Below are 16,131 nucleotides of genomic sequence, written 5' to 3'. Positions count from 1 at the left end.
CGATTAATACAAACAAAAAGCTGTTAACATTAAGCATAGACAGTAAACACTAATACGGTTAATATTGACAAAGAGAACATTACATCAAACCATTTACTACATTACAGCTGCAGTGACCAACACTCTGCACACTTCGACACTGGTTTCAATACATACAAACAAACAAGGTGCAGGTGTTTGCAGGTGTGGCCACAAACAGATCCTCCCACTACACGTGGCTGGCCCAACCACGTGATTCGAGGGAGGCGAGCGTTCCGTGACAGGAATGAGTTAGGAAATGAGTAGAAATGTACCAATTTGATTGACATTTATTTTTATTTTATAGAGTCTTGGTTGTTGTGTCAAATTATGATGCTCACTTAAAATAAACAACATTGACAAAACAAGTGACCACAAGAAGCCTTTTCTTACAGACTCTTCTTTATGACTGTAACTAGGCAGACTTCTGCACACTGACTGGGCCAGTCACAGAACACGTATACCAGTGGTAGCAGACAAACAGGAAAAACAGGACTATTTATTCTTAATAGAACATCTTAAAAAATTGTAAGAAAATAAATTCACATCACTTTTTATTCAAATATACAGGGTACTGATCTTTAATTCCTGGGCTGACTAGAGCAAAATATTTAATATTATTTGTATTATTCATTGTGAAAGTGTAGAGATGAGATTGTTTGTCTATATTATAGAAGGACAGAGTGTGATCTTTGAAGTCTAGAAGCATCCCGAGCATGGTACAGTGACCTTCATTAGGTATTAGAGTGTGACGGTCAGTACTGGCATATATGCCATAACGCTCTTCGTAACAGAGAGCTCTGATCACACCTTCAGAGGCGGGTTTTTGAGTCACGCCCACACGCCATGATCTTTTACACTTTGCATTTTTATCCACTGTTACTTCCCAGTACTGCTGTCCTGATGAGAGCTCTTCTTTACCCAGAACATGAGGAAAAGTGAGCCCCAGTCCCTCCTTGGTCAGCTGTCCACGGTAAACACCATTCCTATCCCTCGTCACGATCAGAGGTTTCTGAAGAGTTTCCGGATCAAGAGTGAGATTCACTGTCAAATAAAAAAAAGTCATTAAAATGAACAGACTGGACTGAAATACATAATGGAATGAAAACTCAGAGTGAGATTGTTTACCTTTAGATTTTTTTAACTTTTTCCACTTGCGTATTATTTCTTCATTAGACACCGGAGGTGCAGATGACTGCGACATCAGACCTGCAAGTATATCACCATATCAGACACGGTTCTCTTTCAGACATACTAGTTATAAAGCAGGCTGCTTTGCTTCCTTGTTTTAAGTTGTACACTAATATGAAAACCTTTCCCACTAGCCATAAACAATGAGACCAGCTCACCAGAGGCAACCATCTTCTCTGTGCTCTTCTCTGGAACTTTAATAATGGCAATGTTAGATCAATGAAAGCATAATATTCATTTAAAATCTTTTCTACCAAATATCATTATATGGGATAGAAATGAAGAAATATCTGATTCTTAAAGCAGGAATTTTTAACTCGTCTTGCGCATCTCTGCCCAGCAGATTTTAAGGTTTCTTGCCTTGGCAAATCCATCTGTAACAGCCAGCCAGCAAATCTCTGCACCTACTAAATCCGCACACTTAGCAGTGTGTGAACCCAACATTGACTGGCTAGCTGCTTGCTCCGTGTTTTGTAAATAACTTTGTTAGTGTTCATCTCTACCTGTTGCAGCTTTGTCGTCACACCGATCTAGCTCATGAAGGGATAATGAGGTGGCACGCATGCAGTATGCATATATATATAATAAGCGTAACCACTGTTCATTGCTGCGCTTCACCTTTTCCTAGTTTGCCTTTGTTAGTCTGACTATCTGAGCCCTGTTTGTTCCTTTGCTGCTGGTTATTGTTTGATAAGCTGTCCATGTACTGTGCCTGTGTATGTATTCCTTGTTTTCTGTATTTTGTTCAGTATTCTGCCTTGTAACCTATTAGTATCTTGCCTGTCTATGTATTTGCTTTCATGTTTTGTTTTTCACGTTTGTCAAGCATTCCGGTTCTGTTTTTCTTGGTTCTTTCACCCTTGACTGTCCTAGGGATTGTTATTATGGATTTGCCTGTAATAAATCTCACATATATTAGTGAACAATTTTAATTATTGTATTTGATTATTATTTTGATCAATCTGAATTGAGGATACCTTGAAAATTAAAGGATAACTTATTCTGTTCAAATATTTGAAACATATGAGTGAGATCAGACTAAGGGTTCTGCAGTGCCCTAACATCCCCAGACACTAACATGTTACACTGTAACGGGACTCTAGCCCGTTCCATGTGGATAAACAGGAGAGCCAAATATTAGAGGGATAACATGGACAATACACAGGGCTGAAAGACTTTTATTCTAATTACCCTACTATTAGAGGGAACAAACTTGCCGTTTGCTGGAGTTCTGTAAAATAATAATAGTAATTGTCTTACATTGTTCAAGCTGGCCAACTGACTGTAGATAACTACTAAAGTTAATGTATATGTGTAGCTATGGGTATATTTATTGTAATAAGGTAATGGGAGTTTGGGTTCAAGGCATATACCTACTTGTTTTGTTCAGCGGTTGTAAGGGTGACGAGTTAAAAGAGTTGTGCCCAGAATTGAGGGCGAGTTGTAGTCTTTGGTTCACATTACTGGAGCAGGTAAGTAGAAAGGGGAGGATAAAATTGGGATTAATGGCTCTGTGTTTGGATATGGGTATATTTATTTTAATAAGAGAATTTTGGATAATGGGCAAGTGTTTTAAATTATAGCCTTTATTTTGAACCATAGGGGAGAAATATTACGAATTTAATAATTTATATATCTAGAATGGTTCAGTCTAAGGGGTGAAGATTAAATATAAGGAGTGGCCTTGAAAAGCAATGGAGAGACGCGTTGATTGAATGCCATAATTGGAAACACACTAAGTTTCCTTATTTGGGTTTAATTCTCTGTTGGCGTTGATGACTGAATTTTTTTTTTTTCTTTGGGTTTTTTTTTAATTTAATTGTTGTCTGCTTATGGCATCATGCCCCTGCCATTGGACTTTTGGGGGAAAATAAATCTCCATTATTGGCATGGCCTTTGTTTGATCTCCCCCCGCTATCCTGTTACATACACCCTTCTGTTTTTCTAATGCAAAAGTTATACCTGTTTCTAGCTTTCCAGCTTCTGTACTGGTGCAATTGGTCAAATGAATCAGCCAGTTAAAAACTGTGCTGTTTTATGACTGGTGGGCTTCAGTTTGAAAGTGCGTTATATATTTTCTTAGACATTTTAGGCAACCCTGTCGCATATATACACATTGAATTGGAGTGAAAAGGAAGATATTTTACTTTGAAATGTAGCAGAGTGAAAGTGAAAAGCTTAACAAATCCTAAACCAACCAGTCCACACAGGTTACCTGCAAGCGGGACTGTTTCGTCTGGTGTGGGTTCCTGAGAGCTGACTGAATGACACAAATGAAAAATAAATATCATTCATTTATCACTGTAACATGTGTGACAACATTTCTGACTTATAATTTAATGTGGAATCGAGGGGCTACATAATATTCTCTCTAAGACACTGGTATTCTTCATGTATGTCACTTATAAAGCACACTTCAAAAGTGTCATATTATAGAACTTTATCTCAGTGAGATTCTCTGAGCCTTTCTCTCAGTGAGATTCTCCGAGCCTTTCTGTCAGTGAGATTCTCCGAGCCTTTATGTCTGTGAGATTCTCTGAGTCTTTCTCTCAGTGAGACGACTGAACAGCTGCAGTATTCTAATTAACATTATCATATTTCTAGTGGCAGTTAGACTGGACTAGAGGAATTACCACTGAGCAATGGAAATCATGGTATGTCAACATTTTTAAAAATGTAAATAAACACTAACTGTATGTTTTCTATTAAATATATTAAGTCATTGGACACAGTGAGATGCCAATATACAACAGAGTTCTCAAAGCATTGTAGTTTAATAGCAACGCGTTGTAGTATGATAACAACACATTGTAGTTTGATAACAAGTCATTGGGACTTTTTTAGCACTGTTTGCATCACAAGTACATTTTATCTCAACAAACCAGTAATATCATAATGCAGATGTCACTGGGCAGAATGCTAGAAAATGATCAGTTTTACCTGCCAATTTTGCATTTTTCCGAGATGAGCAGTGTGGTAGTAAACCTATTTAGAAAAATAATGATGGTATTATTGCCATGGAGTTTTGGGCCTTATGTGCAGCAATTCAGTATCAAGGAATGATTTTCTGTTCTTTTCAGTACCTTGTCTTACTAAGAGAAGAAGAACAGTGAGAGTAATGATGACAATTAAAGAAAGAAACAGAGCTGAAATGAACGCCTCTCTCCAGAACCCTACAGACATACCAACATGGATTAGTGTTGAAAATTAAACTTAATGAACCACTTTATGGTGATCTTGGGATTTGGTATTACCCCATTTGTAACCAATAGTGCTAAAACTAGATTTTGATGTAGCATCTGTTTTACCTTTGAGTGGTAGCACTCTGCTCTCTCTCATCTCCTGATCAGATAAACCCACAGAACAGGAGATCCAGTCTGACCCAGAAGGAGAGAGAAGAACCCAGGACATTACACTCACCAGCCCCTCCGAGTCTAGTACACACAGAAAGAGAAGGAGCGGAGAGAAATTATGGTATCCAGCATTCATGTTGGTTAGAAGCACAATTTCCATGCAGTAGATATCTTTTACATAGTACCACGTTTGTAGCGGCTATGGCTGTTTGTGAGTTCACTTCCTCCTTTGTCTCTCCATGTGAGGCTCGGCTTTGGTGACCATCCATCTGACACACAGGTAACATTCACCTGATCTACAGCATCAGCCAATGAGATGAGAGGATGAGATCCAATCACTACAGAAAAGAATCGAGGATAAGGGTGGGGGAGGGGGTGGTCATGATTTCACATTGAATAATAATATAATATAATATAATATAATATAAATTGAATATATTGTTTAAAATGAGATGTTTCCAGAAATTTGCCATGAAACAAAACTAAATGAATATGTAAATTATTTGGAATGAAGCCAAACTTAAAATTTCTTACCTATAATATTCAAAGTCATACTAGCCTTGTCATACCATTCAAAACTCTTAACCAAGCAGACATATTCCCCTCTGTCTGCGAGTGTGAGGTTATCCAGTTTGAGAGAGATGTTCCCCTTCTCCAGTTCTCCTACCAGAGACACTCTGTTCTTGTACTGAGAAGCTCCAACGTTCTCCTGGACCTCCAGATCCTTGTAGAGCAGAACTGGACTATCATAAGCATCATTCTTGTACCACCGAACTTCAAATAATTTATCATTTAAAGAGAGAGAAACTTTGCAAGGCAGGACAATCGACATTCCCATCTGTGCAGAAACTGAAGGAGCAGGAACAGATACAGAGAACTCTGAGAGAGAGAGAGAGAGAGAGAGAGAGAGAGAGAGAGAGAGAGAGAGAGAGAGAAGAAGAAGAAGAGCGAGAGGGAGAGAGAGGGGGGACACATGAAGTCACAGCAATTGTGATTGCTCATTAATTCATTTAATTGAATTAATTAAAGATGTTATGGAATATATATATATATAAAGTTGTGCTGTATTTACCTGCTGAGGTAAAGAGAGAGCAAGTCAGGACAAATGCAATGCTTATCAGTAGCATAGCTATAAGACATAAAACAAAAATCATAAAATACTAAAAAAGTGATATTCAGTTCAGTTAGCCACCCATTCGAAATGTCCGTGTGACCCGTTATGGTTATCAGATAGACTTGTATATCAGAACTGTTTATGTGGGACAGTGAAATTGAGCTTCATGGGTAAAAACCATGCCCAAAAGACAATAGTTGTCACTGATTCAAATTCAAATAAACTAATAACAATAATAACAAATCCATTATAAATTATACAATATATCAGAAAAACATTTAGAACGTTTTTGTGGTAATGATAAATCATAGATGTAGCAAAGTGACGATATGACTATATTTTATATAAAATGCTCCACCTCCGTTATTTGGGTAACAGCTACACAGTTACATAATGTTGCATGTTACAGTTTTTTCCTGGATTTGAGACTACATAGTTCATTTCTTTCTGTTTTTCTGTTTATTAACTTTGCGATCCTACCTGGCAGATAGAAAGCTGCTCTTGTCCTGTTTGTTTCTCTTCCTACTGCACTCTGCTCAGGGGATGAGTTTCGACTTTATCAGACAGTCAGTAGGAGCAGATAAGAAACCCATATGCACTGACTTCTCTTTGCTACGATGGATATACGCATGTTCTATGCCCTTCTCATCTGCAACTGTCACCAGTCTCATTGACTGCATTTACATTTACATTTGATTCATATTCCACATGTACAAAATACATTTACAAGTACTTCAAATAAGAAAAATAAAAAAAATTCTGTTAGTTGATGTTTGGCAAAACACAAGGAAACTATGAGCCCGTGTGTTTTACTGAGTGGCAGTAAAAAATATCATAGGTGAAAGCCCATATACTGTAAATGATTATTAATTTCATTCTTTTGACTGTTGGTGACTTTGAACCTTTGCGCACATGCACACACACACACACACACACACACACACACACACACACACACACACACACACACAGAGAGAGAGAGAGAGAGAGAGAGAGAGAGAGAGAGAGAGAGAGAGAGAGAGAGAGAGAGAAAGAGCTCTGTAATATCAATTATAATATCAGAAAATTGATTAATCTTTTTTTAATTAATGAAATAATTACATTTAGATTTTTTAGAGTTAAGAGTCAAATATGACAGTTTTTGTGTCCGATTCACACAGTAGACAGTGTACAAAACGAGTGTATCCATTATTCATGCACACTATTAAATTCTGATTAAAAATCAAATAAATCCACTGTTGTAGCTAATTATTAAAATGTGTAATAACCAGTGTAAATACTACACTACTCACTCGCGGACTTGTTTGGGTATTCGTCTACCTTCCGCCGCTTGCTTGGCTTTTGTTTTGTATTATAATCAGGTTGCAACACCCTCCGGTTTGAAATGGTTTGATCCATTGTCACGAGGAATACCGCAAACTTCCGTGTTTATGTCCGCGGAGAAAGCCATGAGACGTTGGAGTCCTGTCAGATCTGTAGTCATGACCCGCGGAGTTTTTTGTTATTGTTTATTAGTTTTTACCTACGTGACAGCGCAGTATGTGCCTCCGGTAAGTCGTATTTACGCTATTTGTGATAGACGCGTGTTTCCGTAATTACGGTGAGTTGATCCCACCAATGGAGCAAACGTCAACACAGTACAGTGATTTAAGCTTTAGGGAGAGCTGTTGGTTAAAAATTGTGTGATAAATTAGAAACGTTAGAGAGGAAATCTCCACTGATAAACTATCCCTTTCTGGTGTTAACTAAGTACGGACTGGCTGTTTTTATTTGACAGTACACCGAAGATTGTCGCACGGGCATGTATCCACCCGAAGGACCAACGTGCGTATTTTTTGTTGTTACCGTTTTATATGCTTTCATACATGATATTCGTGGCTAACGCAAGTAAAGAAGCAGTCCTGTTAAGTAGATAATGATCGATTGGGACGTTGGGTTTCTAATTGTCATTCATATTTAGCTGCCCTTAGTTTGCGCCTCCCTAGCGCGTGACTAAGCACGCCCGTCATCCTTTACGGTCTTGACTTTAATACACATGAAACATCATCTGTTTCTTTAGGTTTAAAGGCGAAGTGCCTTGGTACACTGTGGATCTCGATCTGCCCCCTAGCAAAAGATGGACAGACGTTATCACGGACAAAAAGAATAACGTGAGCTGACCTTTGCCCTGGGTGACCTCACCCCTTCTCTCCTCTCACTGCATAAACCCTAATGCATGCTGGACTAGCGAGGAGACTCTCACGGGGTTTCATGTGAAAACACTCTCCGTTATTGTACACATTTAAAGGGTCTATATCCAGCTAAGTATGTCAGCCTGGATTTAACTTTTTAAAATAAGAGTTCAAAATTGTAAATGTTGTTGCTCCAAACACAGGGGTTTGACCCAGTGCCTTCACTGGGATAAGTAAATGTGGCCTTGAATCTGTTTGGTTTTTTTTAAATATAGATGGAGGCCATGATCCAGGCAATCAAAGACCTAGCAGACGCCTTCGTCCCTAGCGGGAAACTCACTGATCTTGTGGACAGAGATTTAGTGAGTGTGCACACACACACACACACACACACACACACACACACACACAGAAACATTTTGTACTAGGCCTTGTTTATTTCAGTAAAATTAACATATCACTTGCCCCCCTTAACAGTTTTCACTTGGTAGAATCCATTTAGCAGGACTGCACTGTCATCTTTAAAAGTTATGTAATGGCTTTCATTTTTTCTTCAATATTTATTATAGAAATATTAGATTCCTTCCTAAATTGTCTAAATACAACAAGGCAGTGAATAGGCACTGTTATTCATATTGGCATGTGCCCAGCAATTATTTCCCTTGTAATTTTGAATGTAGTACTTCTTTTTATAGTGACTTGGTTAAATGTTCTTAACAGCCAAGTATTGATTCACCATGTGATACGTTTGATTCCTAGCCGTTGATGGTTGATACCCTCCCGTATCCTTTCAATGAGGAGATTAAAGGCGTTGCAGCAACTTCTGGTGTCCCCTTAGGTGAGAAATTCAACATGATTTTGTTTCGTTATTTACTCTTTTGAGTGAGCAGTTGTGGTGTAGTAGATGAAGGACTACAGTATCTCTTGCATTTTTCCAAAGCCCTGTGGAAGACAGGATGAAGGCCTCATTCCTGTGTAGTGAATAGGAGCGCTAAAATGTCAGTCACACAGGCCCTTAGAATCTTTACTGCGTAATGACTTTTTGTTTACACATTTAATTTTGCATCAGCAACTTGTCTTATTATTCATTGCCTGTCTTTACCTCTTTGTCTTTCAAAGGTGAGGTCATCCTTTTCAACATTTTCTATGAGGTTTTCACTGTGTGTACCTCGCTGGTCGCAGAGGACCCTGCCGGTAAGCGAACTGTCAGCTGACCCACACGCACAGGGCCCTCAACATGTCTCCGTTCCAGCGTGGTGGTAAATGCTCCACTCCTGCTCCAGTTCCACACTGAGCTACACACTATGTTTTTTTTGCAGGAAACCTCATCCATGCCAGAAATCTGGACTTCGGTCTCTTCATGGGGTCAGTTCAGCAATAAGCCCCGTTTCTTTGGAGGACATTTTGGGGGGGGTGGTAAATGTTAATGAAATCATCTGCACACACACACACACACACACACACACACATGCAGTTGCATCTGCTGAGGACAGAATAATAAACTCACTGAATGTAACTGAATAGAGTGAAGAAAAATTGTGTTTTCAAATTTATGGTTGTATTTTTTTTTTTCTTTCATTTTTTGTCAGTGTGCGTGTGTCTGTGTCTCTGCATTTTGCAAATAGTATATAGCAGTACAAAAAATCTAATGAGCGTTGTCTTTAATGTTTGTGTGTGTGTGTGTGTGTGTGTGTGTGTGTGTGTGTGTGTGTGTGTGGTTGTTTGTGTGTGTGTGTGTGGTTGTTTGTGTGTGTGTGTGTGTGTGGTTGTTTGTGTGTGTGTTTGTGTGTGTGTGCGTGTGTGTGGTTGTTTGTGTGTGGTTGTTTGTGTGTGTGTGTTTGTGTGTGTATATGTGTGTGTATGTGTGTGTATATGTGTGTGTGTGTGTGTGTGTGTGTGTGTGTGTGTGTGTGTGTTTGTGTGTGCCTGCAGCTGGAAGAACAAATCATGGGTGATGACAGAGAAGCTGAAGCCTCTTGTGGTGAATGTTGACTTCAGACGGAACAACCGCACTGTCTTCAAGTCCACCAACTTCGCTGGCTATGTGGGCATGCTGACTGGCCTCAGACCTGTAAGATAAGAGTGGTCATAATGGCACCATTGATGATAATTGAGTCATATTTCAACCCTGCCCGTTTACTTGCGATGCAGCATTTCAGGTTTTACTTGCATGCTGATGTTTAGCAAGCTGAAGATTCTCCACCAGGGGGACCTATTGGCACTGAAGTTGCTTTTGTGTGTGTCGTTGAAAGCAAAGAAACTGTTGGGGATGCATGTCAGTGACACAGCTTGTCCATAACACGGGCTTAGCATGTGCTTAGAGGCGTCTTTCACTTCTGCTGTTGATTTTTAAGGAAATAACACTGAAAGCTGTTTTTGTCACTAATCACATCATCATGTCATGAGACTATTAATGACTTGTGAACTCTCTGTCTCTTTCTCCTACCATCTCACCTTCCCTCCCTCTGTCTCTCCTTTTTTCTTTGTTCCACTCTGTCTGTTTCCCTCTGAAGCAAATGTTCACCCTCACGATGAATGAGCGATTCACTTTGGATGGAGGCTACATTGGTGAGTGTGCATCCAGAATGAAGCGTTCACTCTCAGCTTAGTGCACACTTCAGGGTTCATAATCAAGTGTCCACTCTCAACGTAGTCCACACTTCAGGGTCCATAATCAAGTGTCCACTCTCAGCGTAGTCCACACTTCAGGACCCATAATCAAGCGTACAGTGCTGAGTAGCCTGGTTTTCACCAAAGGCCAGATGTTACCCAAAGCTTTTAATAAACTTTTTTATAAGTACAATGTATGTAATGTACGATGTTATGAATGCAGCATAAATTCATAAACATGCATTCACAGAATATCCAAACACAACCTTCCCTTTGTTTTAACAGTGCTTTCTGACACAGACCCCTGAACACAGCACAAATAAAATGAAAAAGAACATCCAGTGGGTTGTATTCTACCTCATGACCCTTGGCCTGTGTATCAGCTTCACTCTCGCTACATTTAGACAGAACCAGACCCAGTTCACTCCTTCATCTGGCTACACTTAATACGACTCTCATATTGGTGATTCTGTGTGGTGTATGAAGAATGAGCGAGAGGCCCAGTGATTCACCTTTGGTTCAGTGACACTGTGTGAATACCTAGGGTACAGGCTTATGGGGTGAGGTGGAGTGGGTGAGCTGACGTGTGCTGGCATAGCCTCACCACGGCATCACCATGGCGATGTCTTTGCAGGCATTCTGGAGTGGATCCTGGGGAAAAGGAATGGCATATGGATGAGTTTCCTGACGCGCTCCATCCTGGAGAACGCCACCAGGTAAAGATTCCAGAGGCTGGGTAGCACAGCTGCAGCTGTTGCCAGATAGGGTTTGAATGTATGGCCAATTTGAGTTCTCTAACAGCAAAGCTACCACCACTTAAGATGGGAATATTTCTACAGACACAGGTACTATGATTCTCAGATATATTTAAGAGAAAATCATAACCAGTCCACATAGAGTACCAGTCCATTAATGACCTGTCCACAGATTACCAGTCTACTAGTGACCTGCCCACAGATTACCAATCTAATAATGACCTGTTCACATAGAGTACCAGTCTACTAATGAGCTATCCACAGACTACCAGTCTACTAATGACTTGTCCACATAGAGTACCAGTCTACTAATGACTTGTCCACATAGAGTACCAGTCTACTAATGACCTGTCCACATAGAGTACCGGTCTAGTAACATTGGTGCTAATATTGCTCCTTGATGTTGTCAGATACAGAGTAGAACTTATTGTAACAGTGTAACTTTAGAAATGTTACACTACTTACTGTTTGGTTACATTAGTACAGTTACTATACACCTAAAACAGGTCAATATAAACAAGGTAATAACACACACAGTCATTATTGTGTTGGACTGTGTGCATTGAGGATGATGATGATGAGGTACGTGCATTCCTGTAGCTATGCAGAAGCCAAGAAGCAGCTATCAGACACCAAGCTCTTGGCTCCTGCCTACTTCATTCTGGGAGGGAACCAGACAGGCGAGGCATGTATCATCACCCGATCCAGAACACAGAGCATCCACCCCCTAGAGTGAGTACATACACACACCCCAAATCACACATACATCATCCAGAATAAAGAGCATCCACCCCCTAGAGTGAGTGCACACGTGCACACACACACACACACACACACACACACACACACACACACACACATATACATATATCATCCTAAACACACAGCAATAACCATTTTGCTAGTCCATTGTTGTCCTGGAAATGTTTAAAAAAAAAATTAAAAAATCCAGAATGCATGACATCAGTCTGTTACTGTGAGAAACACACACACTCTTCAGCGCACACAGAATCTATAATACAGTAATACATACATATATTAATATAATTTGAATAATTATAATATTTAAATATTAACATAATTTGAATTATTATAATATTAAAATATTAATAGAATTTTAATTATAAGACTGTATATATTACAAAAGACATCCATAAACTAAGGCTAACCTGTGTGTGCGTGTGTGTGTTTTAGGCTCGACATACAGCAGGGACGATGGTATGTGCTGGAGACTAATTATGATCATTGGAAACCACCTCTATTCTTGGATGACCGCAGAACTCCTGCTATGAAATGCATGAACCAGACCACACAATCTGTGCGTATCTCTTCCTGTTCAAAATTTGAAAACTTTTCATCATGTCAGTAAACCATTTCTTTCCAGAGCTCAGATGTTTTACATGGATTGGGTTTAATGGACATAAAATGTAAAAAGCACATGCCGGTTCAGAAATGCTACTGGGGACCACAACTATAGATAATTTGGCCTCTGACTGCAGTAGTGGTTTAGGCTCCAGGACTCTTCCCATGACTGCTTTGGACAGATAATGGCACGGTTTCTGGATTTCCCTTACAGAATATATCCGTGAAGACTGTCTACGACGTCCTTTCCACAAAGCCAGTGCTGAACAAAGTGGGTGTTACCTTACCTAATTGTTTAACGAGATTTTCATGACAAATTTTGATGTTGATTTTTGATACATTGCTAACGATACCATTTCTATTTGTCTCTCCTGTGTAGTTAACTACATACACAACACTCATGGAGGTTGCTAGTGGGAAGTTGGAGTCTTTTATCCGTGACTGCCCTAACCCCTGTATGCCATGGTAACAGAGCACTCCTCCAGCCTTCCTGCTTCTTCGGAACATTCCTCTACACGCATGCTCATTCAGTCATCACTGGTCATCACTGGTTAGACTTGTTCTCTGAAGCGGTCACATCTGACCCCATTTGGAGGCAGAAAATGTGTTAATTTAAAACACTCTCTGTGACTGTTTTGTTATAAACCTTTGATCTGAACAGCGCTAAAATCAAAATAAACAGTTAACAGACATTTCCATAACAATAATTACACAGCAGGTCAACAGTGACCTTGTTTAAGCTTGCTTTGAAAGGCCATATTGGCTTCTGTTTTCCCTGTGTGTGCGTGTGCGTGTGCGTGTGCGTGTGCGTGCGCGTGTGCGTGTGCGTGCGCGTGTGTGCGCGCGCATGTATACACATTATTATATTTGATGGTGGGAGCTGCAATTTGAATGTGAAAACCACAATGATTGCTATCCAAATATAATTAAACCCACAATAAAAATGTAGAACAAAAATGCACAGTTTTTACAGGTAATTGTTTCCCATTTTTTAAAAAATGATTTTTAAATTTAAAAATGCTGTGCAGAATTACTGAAAAATTGCTGATTATATTTTATATGTGGTTATGTGATAAATATAATCGGGTTGTATTAGTAAAGTTTAAACAAGAGAATTTTCATGAACAGATATTGCTTATTTTGAGCTATATTTCATGAGTGGTCACCATGCAATGTTAGGGTATGGACTGTTAGGGTAGAGATACAAACTACTGTGCATCTGCGCCCTCTAGTGGACAAAACCACAAATCATTCATCTGATCTGAGACTGGGTATAAGCAACTCATTGGATTAAACCTAATACTCACTGGAGAAAACTGTTGTTTGTGGAGTAATAGTGGAATGCCAGGTGAGCCTGTTTGAGTGCTCCAATGCCCCACCTATTGGCAAATTGATGAAAATGCTGCTGTTTGATCACAGCGGCTATAAATGTCTACTGTCTGATTAATTTGATTGAATGCTAATGGAACAATTGCTTGAAATCATGATTTTGGGAAATAAAACAAGAAAGACACTCCACAGAATACTGCGTTTAAACAATATGTCAGCAGTTTGTTTTGATGTTTGTGTAGACTTGCGTGATGCGGGTAGAGTCACGAGGCTGATGCTTCAATACTTATCAAAGCATAAAACCCTCTGTGTGTTTCTTACACCTGCATGCGCTTATGCGCTTACACTGTACGTCTAGCTGAACTTGCGTTCCACGAACGTGAAACCCAGACGATCAAATGCTCCCACTGCCTCCTGTGCTGGTAGAACACATGCCATGATGGCAAGACGAATAAAGGTTTCCAACCCGGTCTTGAGAGTCCAGACCAGGTTTTGGATGTGCTTCAGCTCCTCCTAGACCTGAGCCTAGAAGGGGAAGAGTGCACAGCCCTTAATTATTTAGTTGGTGGGTCCATGTTCATCAGGCTGAATCAGCTGTCATTTGTTGAGTGATGCTCACATTTGACATAATACATTTCTATTGGCTCCATATAATGTGATCACAAGCGTATTTAAATACCGCGTCTGCTATTGTGTCTTGTCTACCTACAGATCAGCTTTGAGTTTACCAACAGGGATTTTTGCGATTATATCACACATATTAAAACATTTTAAAATTGAAAACTATCACTATTTTCACTATTCACTATATTCACTATTTCTTGTGATGATGAATGTTAAGGTTTGAATAATAGCAGATCACATGATGGAGTTTGTAGTTTTGGGGGTGTTTTTATGATTGAAATATATCAAAATCGCAACTTTATAACTTATCTTTATATCTTAATATCTTAACATTTTCACTATTGACTTACAAAAAGATCAACAGTAAAATTGGTGTTGCTCTAGAAGGTCGTGACCTGAACACTGTAGTTCATTTTGAAGAGCTAAATGTACACTTATTTTCATCTTTATGTGAGATGATATTTGATATAGCGTAATGTAGTACACAAGGTTTCCAGAGCAACAGGACATTTGGAATGAGGTCCTTCATCAGCTGTGCAAACACTCACACACACACACACACACACACACACACGCGCGTGTTGAGATAAGTTGATTACATTTTTATGTTTGTTTTTTTTTCTGCGGTAAGTTGATGGCATTTTTGTTACTGCTACGTGCAGTTTTGAAGAGCTACAACTGTTTATATCTTCCTTGTCCAATTTCCACCCAGCTGTAGAATATAAGTGGAGTATTGCATGTCCTGACATGAGGAGAACCTGGTTTGGATATTTCACTTAATTCTGAAACATTCTGGTTTAAATACCACCAGCTATTATATCTACATACTCTCAATCCTGTTTATAATACAACTCTTCACATTCTAAGACCTGAGAATTACCTATCTCTTACTCCCAATCATCAAAAACACATTTTAATACAAGGTGAACATCAGGTCAGCCCTGCGTAAGTACACTTCCAGCTCTCGCCACTAGAGGACACCAACTGTCCCTGGAATACTGACTGGTTTCTAGAACTAATTATCACATTCATAAATTGGCTATAGGGACTAATTACTACATACCTATTTAAACTGTCTGTTTGTTGTGTGTTTTTGTGGAGTTTTGCCATTTCTCTAGTGTGTGTTTCTGAGTTAAAACTCCAAGCCAACTGAGGATACACTAACATATGACAACAAACTGGAAAATCATAACGATATACCACGTTTGATACAAGTATGATGTTATATGATATTACAGAGATCATTTCCCTCTTTGGCTCAGTGGCCTACATGTATTATACTTTAGGGCTGTGATCAGCTTTAACTATTATCAGTTTAACTATTATCAGCTATAACTATTATCATCTTTAACTATTATCATCCCACAATTCTGTTTATTTGTACTAGTGCTGTTATACATGATATATACACAAAAATAACAAACATAAATGTCACAGTTACTTGGGAAACCAGTATTCACAAACACCTATTCAAATTATTCAAAGCCTACAAAATAGCATGTGGGTTAGCTGTAGTGTTAGAAACACACATCTGCTCAGACACTCACAATGAATGACAAACAGAAAGTGATTAGACTCCCAGTAAATGCTCCACATTATCCGTG

At 39.2% G+C, this 16,131-nt stretch overlaps 2 protein-coding genes across 3 annotated transcripts; one reads left to right on the top strand and one right to left on the bottom strand.

The window, feature by feature from the left end:
• Positions 1 to 307: 307 nt before the first annotated feature.
• On the bottom strand, positions 308 to 7,074 carry LOC113591365 (butyrophilin subfamily 2 member A2-like). 2 transcript variants are annotated; one of them, XM_081714232.1, is made up of 12 exons: positions 6,969 to 7,057; positions 6,157 to 6,578; positions 5,635 to 5,691; positions 5,097 to 5,441; positions 4,748 to 4,900; positions 4,518 to 4,643; positions 4,293 to 4,382; positions 4,150 to 4,194; positions 3,425 to 3,469; positions 1,368 to 1,403; positions 1,147 to 1,227; positions 308 to 1,062 (listed from the first exon to the last, which is right to left on the bottom strand). In XM_081714232.1, exons 3-12 carry the CDS (start codon positions 5,687 to 5,689, stop codon positions 566 to 568), a joined length of 1,473 nt encoding a protein of 490 aa, XP_081570358.1. In that variant the 5' UTR covers positions 5,690 to 5,691; positions 6,157 to 6,578; positions 6,969 to 7,057; the 3' UTR covers positions 308 to 565. The 2 variants fall into 2 exon arrangements, with proteins under 2 accessions (XP_081570358.1, XP_081570357.1); XM_081714231.1 differs by lacking the exon at positions 6,157 to 6,578 and having other exon boundaries at positions 6,969 to 7,074.
• Positions 7,072 to 14,097, top strand: asah1b (N-acylsphingosine amidohydrolase (acid ceramidase) 1b). The gene is made up of 14 exons (XM_027031842.3): positions 7,072 to 7,226; positions 7,454 to 7,500; positions 7,736 to 7,826; positions 8,123 to 8,209; positions 8,607 to 8,685; positions 8,967 to 9,041; positions 9,167 to 9,212; positions 9,780 to 9,918; positions 10,361 to 10,415; positions 11,092 to 11,173; positions 11,813 to 11,944; positions 12,407 to 12,530; positions 12,789 to 12,845; positions 12,954 to 14,097. Exons 1-14 carry the CDS (start codon positions 7,107 to 7,109, stop codon positions 13,041 to 13,043), a joined length of 1,224 nt encoding a protein of 407 aa, XP_026887643.2. The 5' UTR covers positions 7,072 to 7,106; the 3' UTR covers positions 13,044 to 14,097.
• Positions 14,098 to 16,131: the final 2,034 nt, after the last annotated feature.

The sequence above is a fragment of the Electrophorus electricus genome, chromosome 5, assembly GCF_041902795.1.
Source record: "Electrophorus electricus isolate QZ-2024a chromosome 5, ASM4190279v1, whole genome shotgun sequence".
Taxonomy (NCBI): Eukaryota; Metazoa; Chordata; class Actinopteri; order Gymnotiformes; family Gymnotidae; genus Electrophorus; species Electrophorus electricus.
Note: the sequence above shows the minus strand (reverse complement) of the source record. Positions and strands in the feature narration are given on the sequence as shown.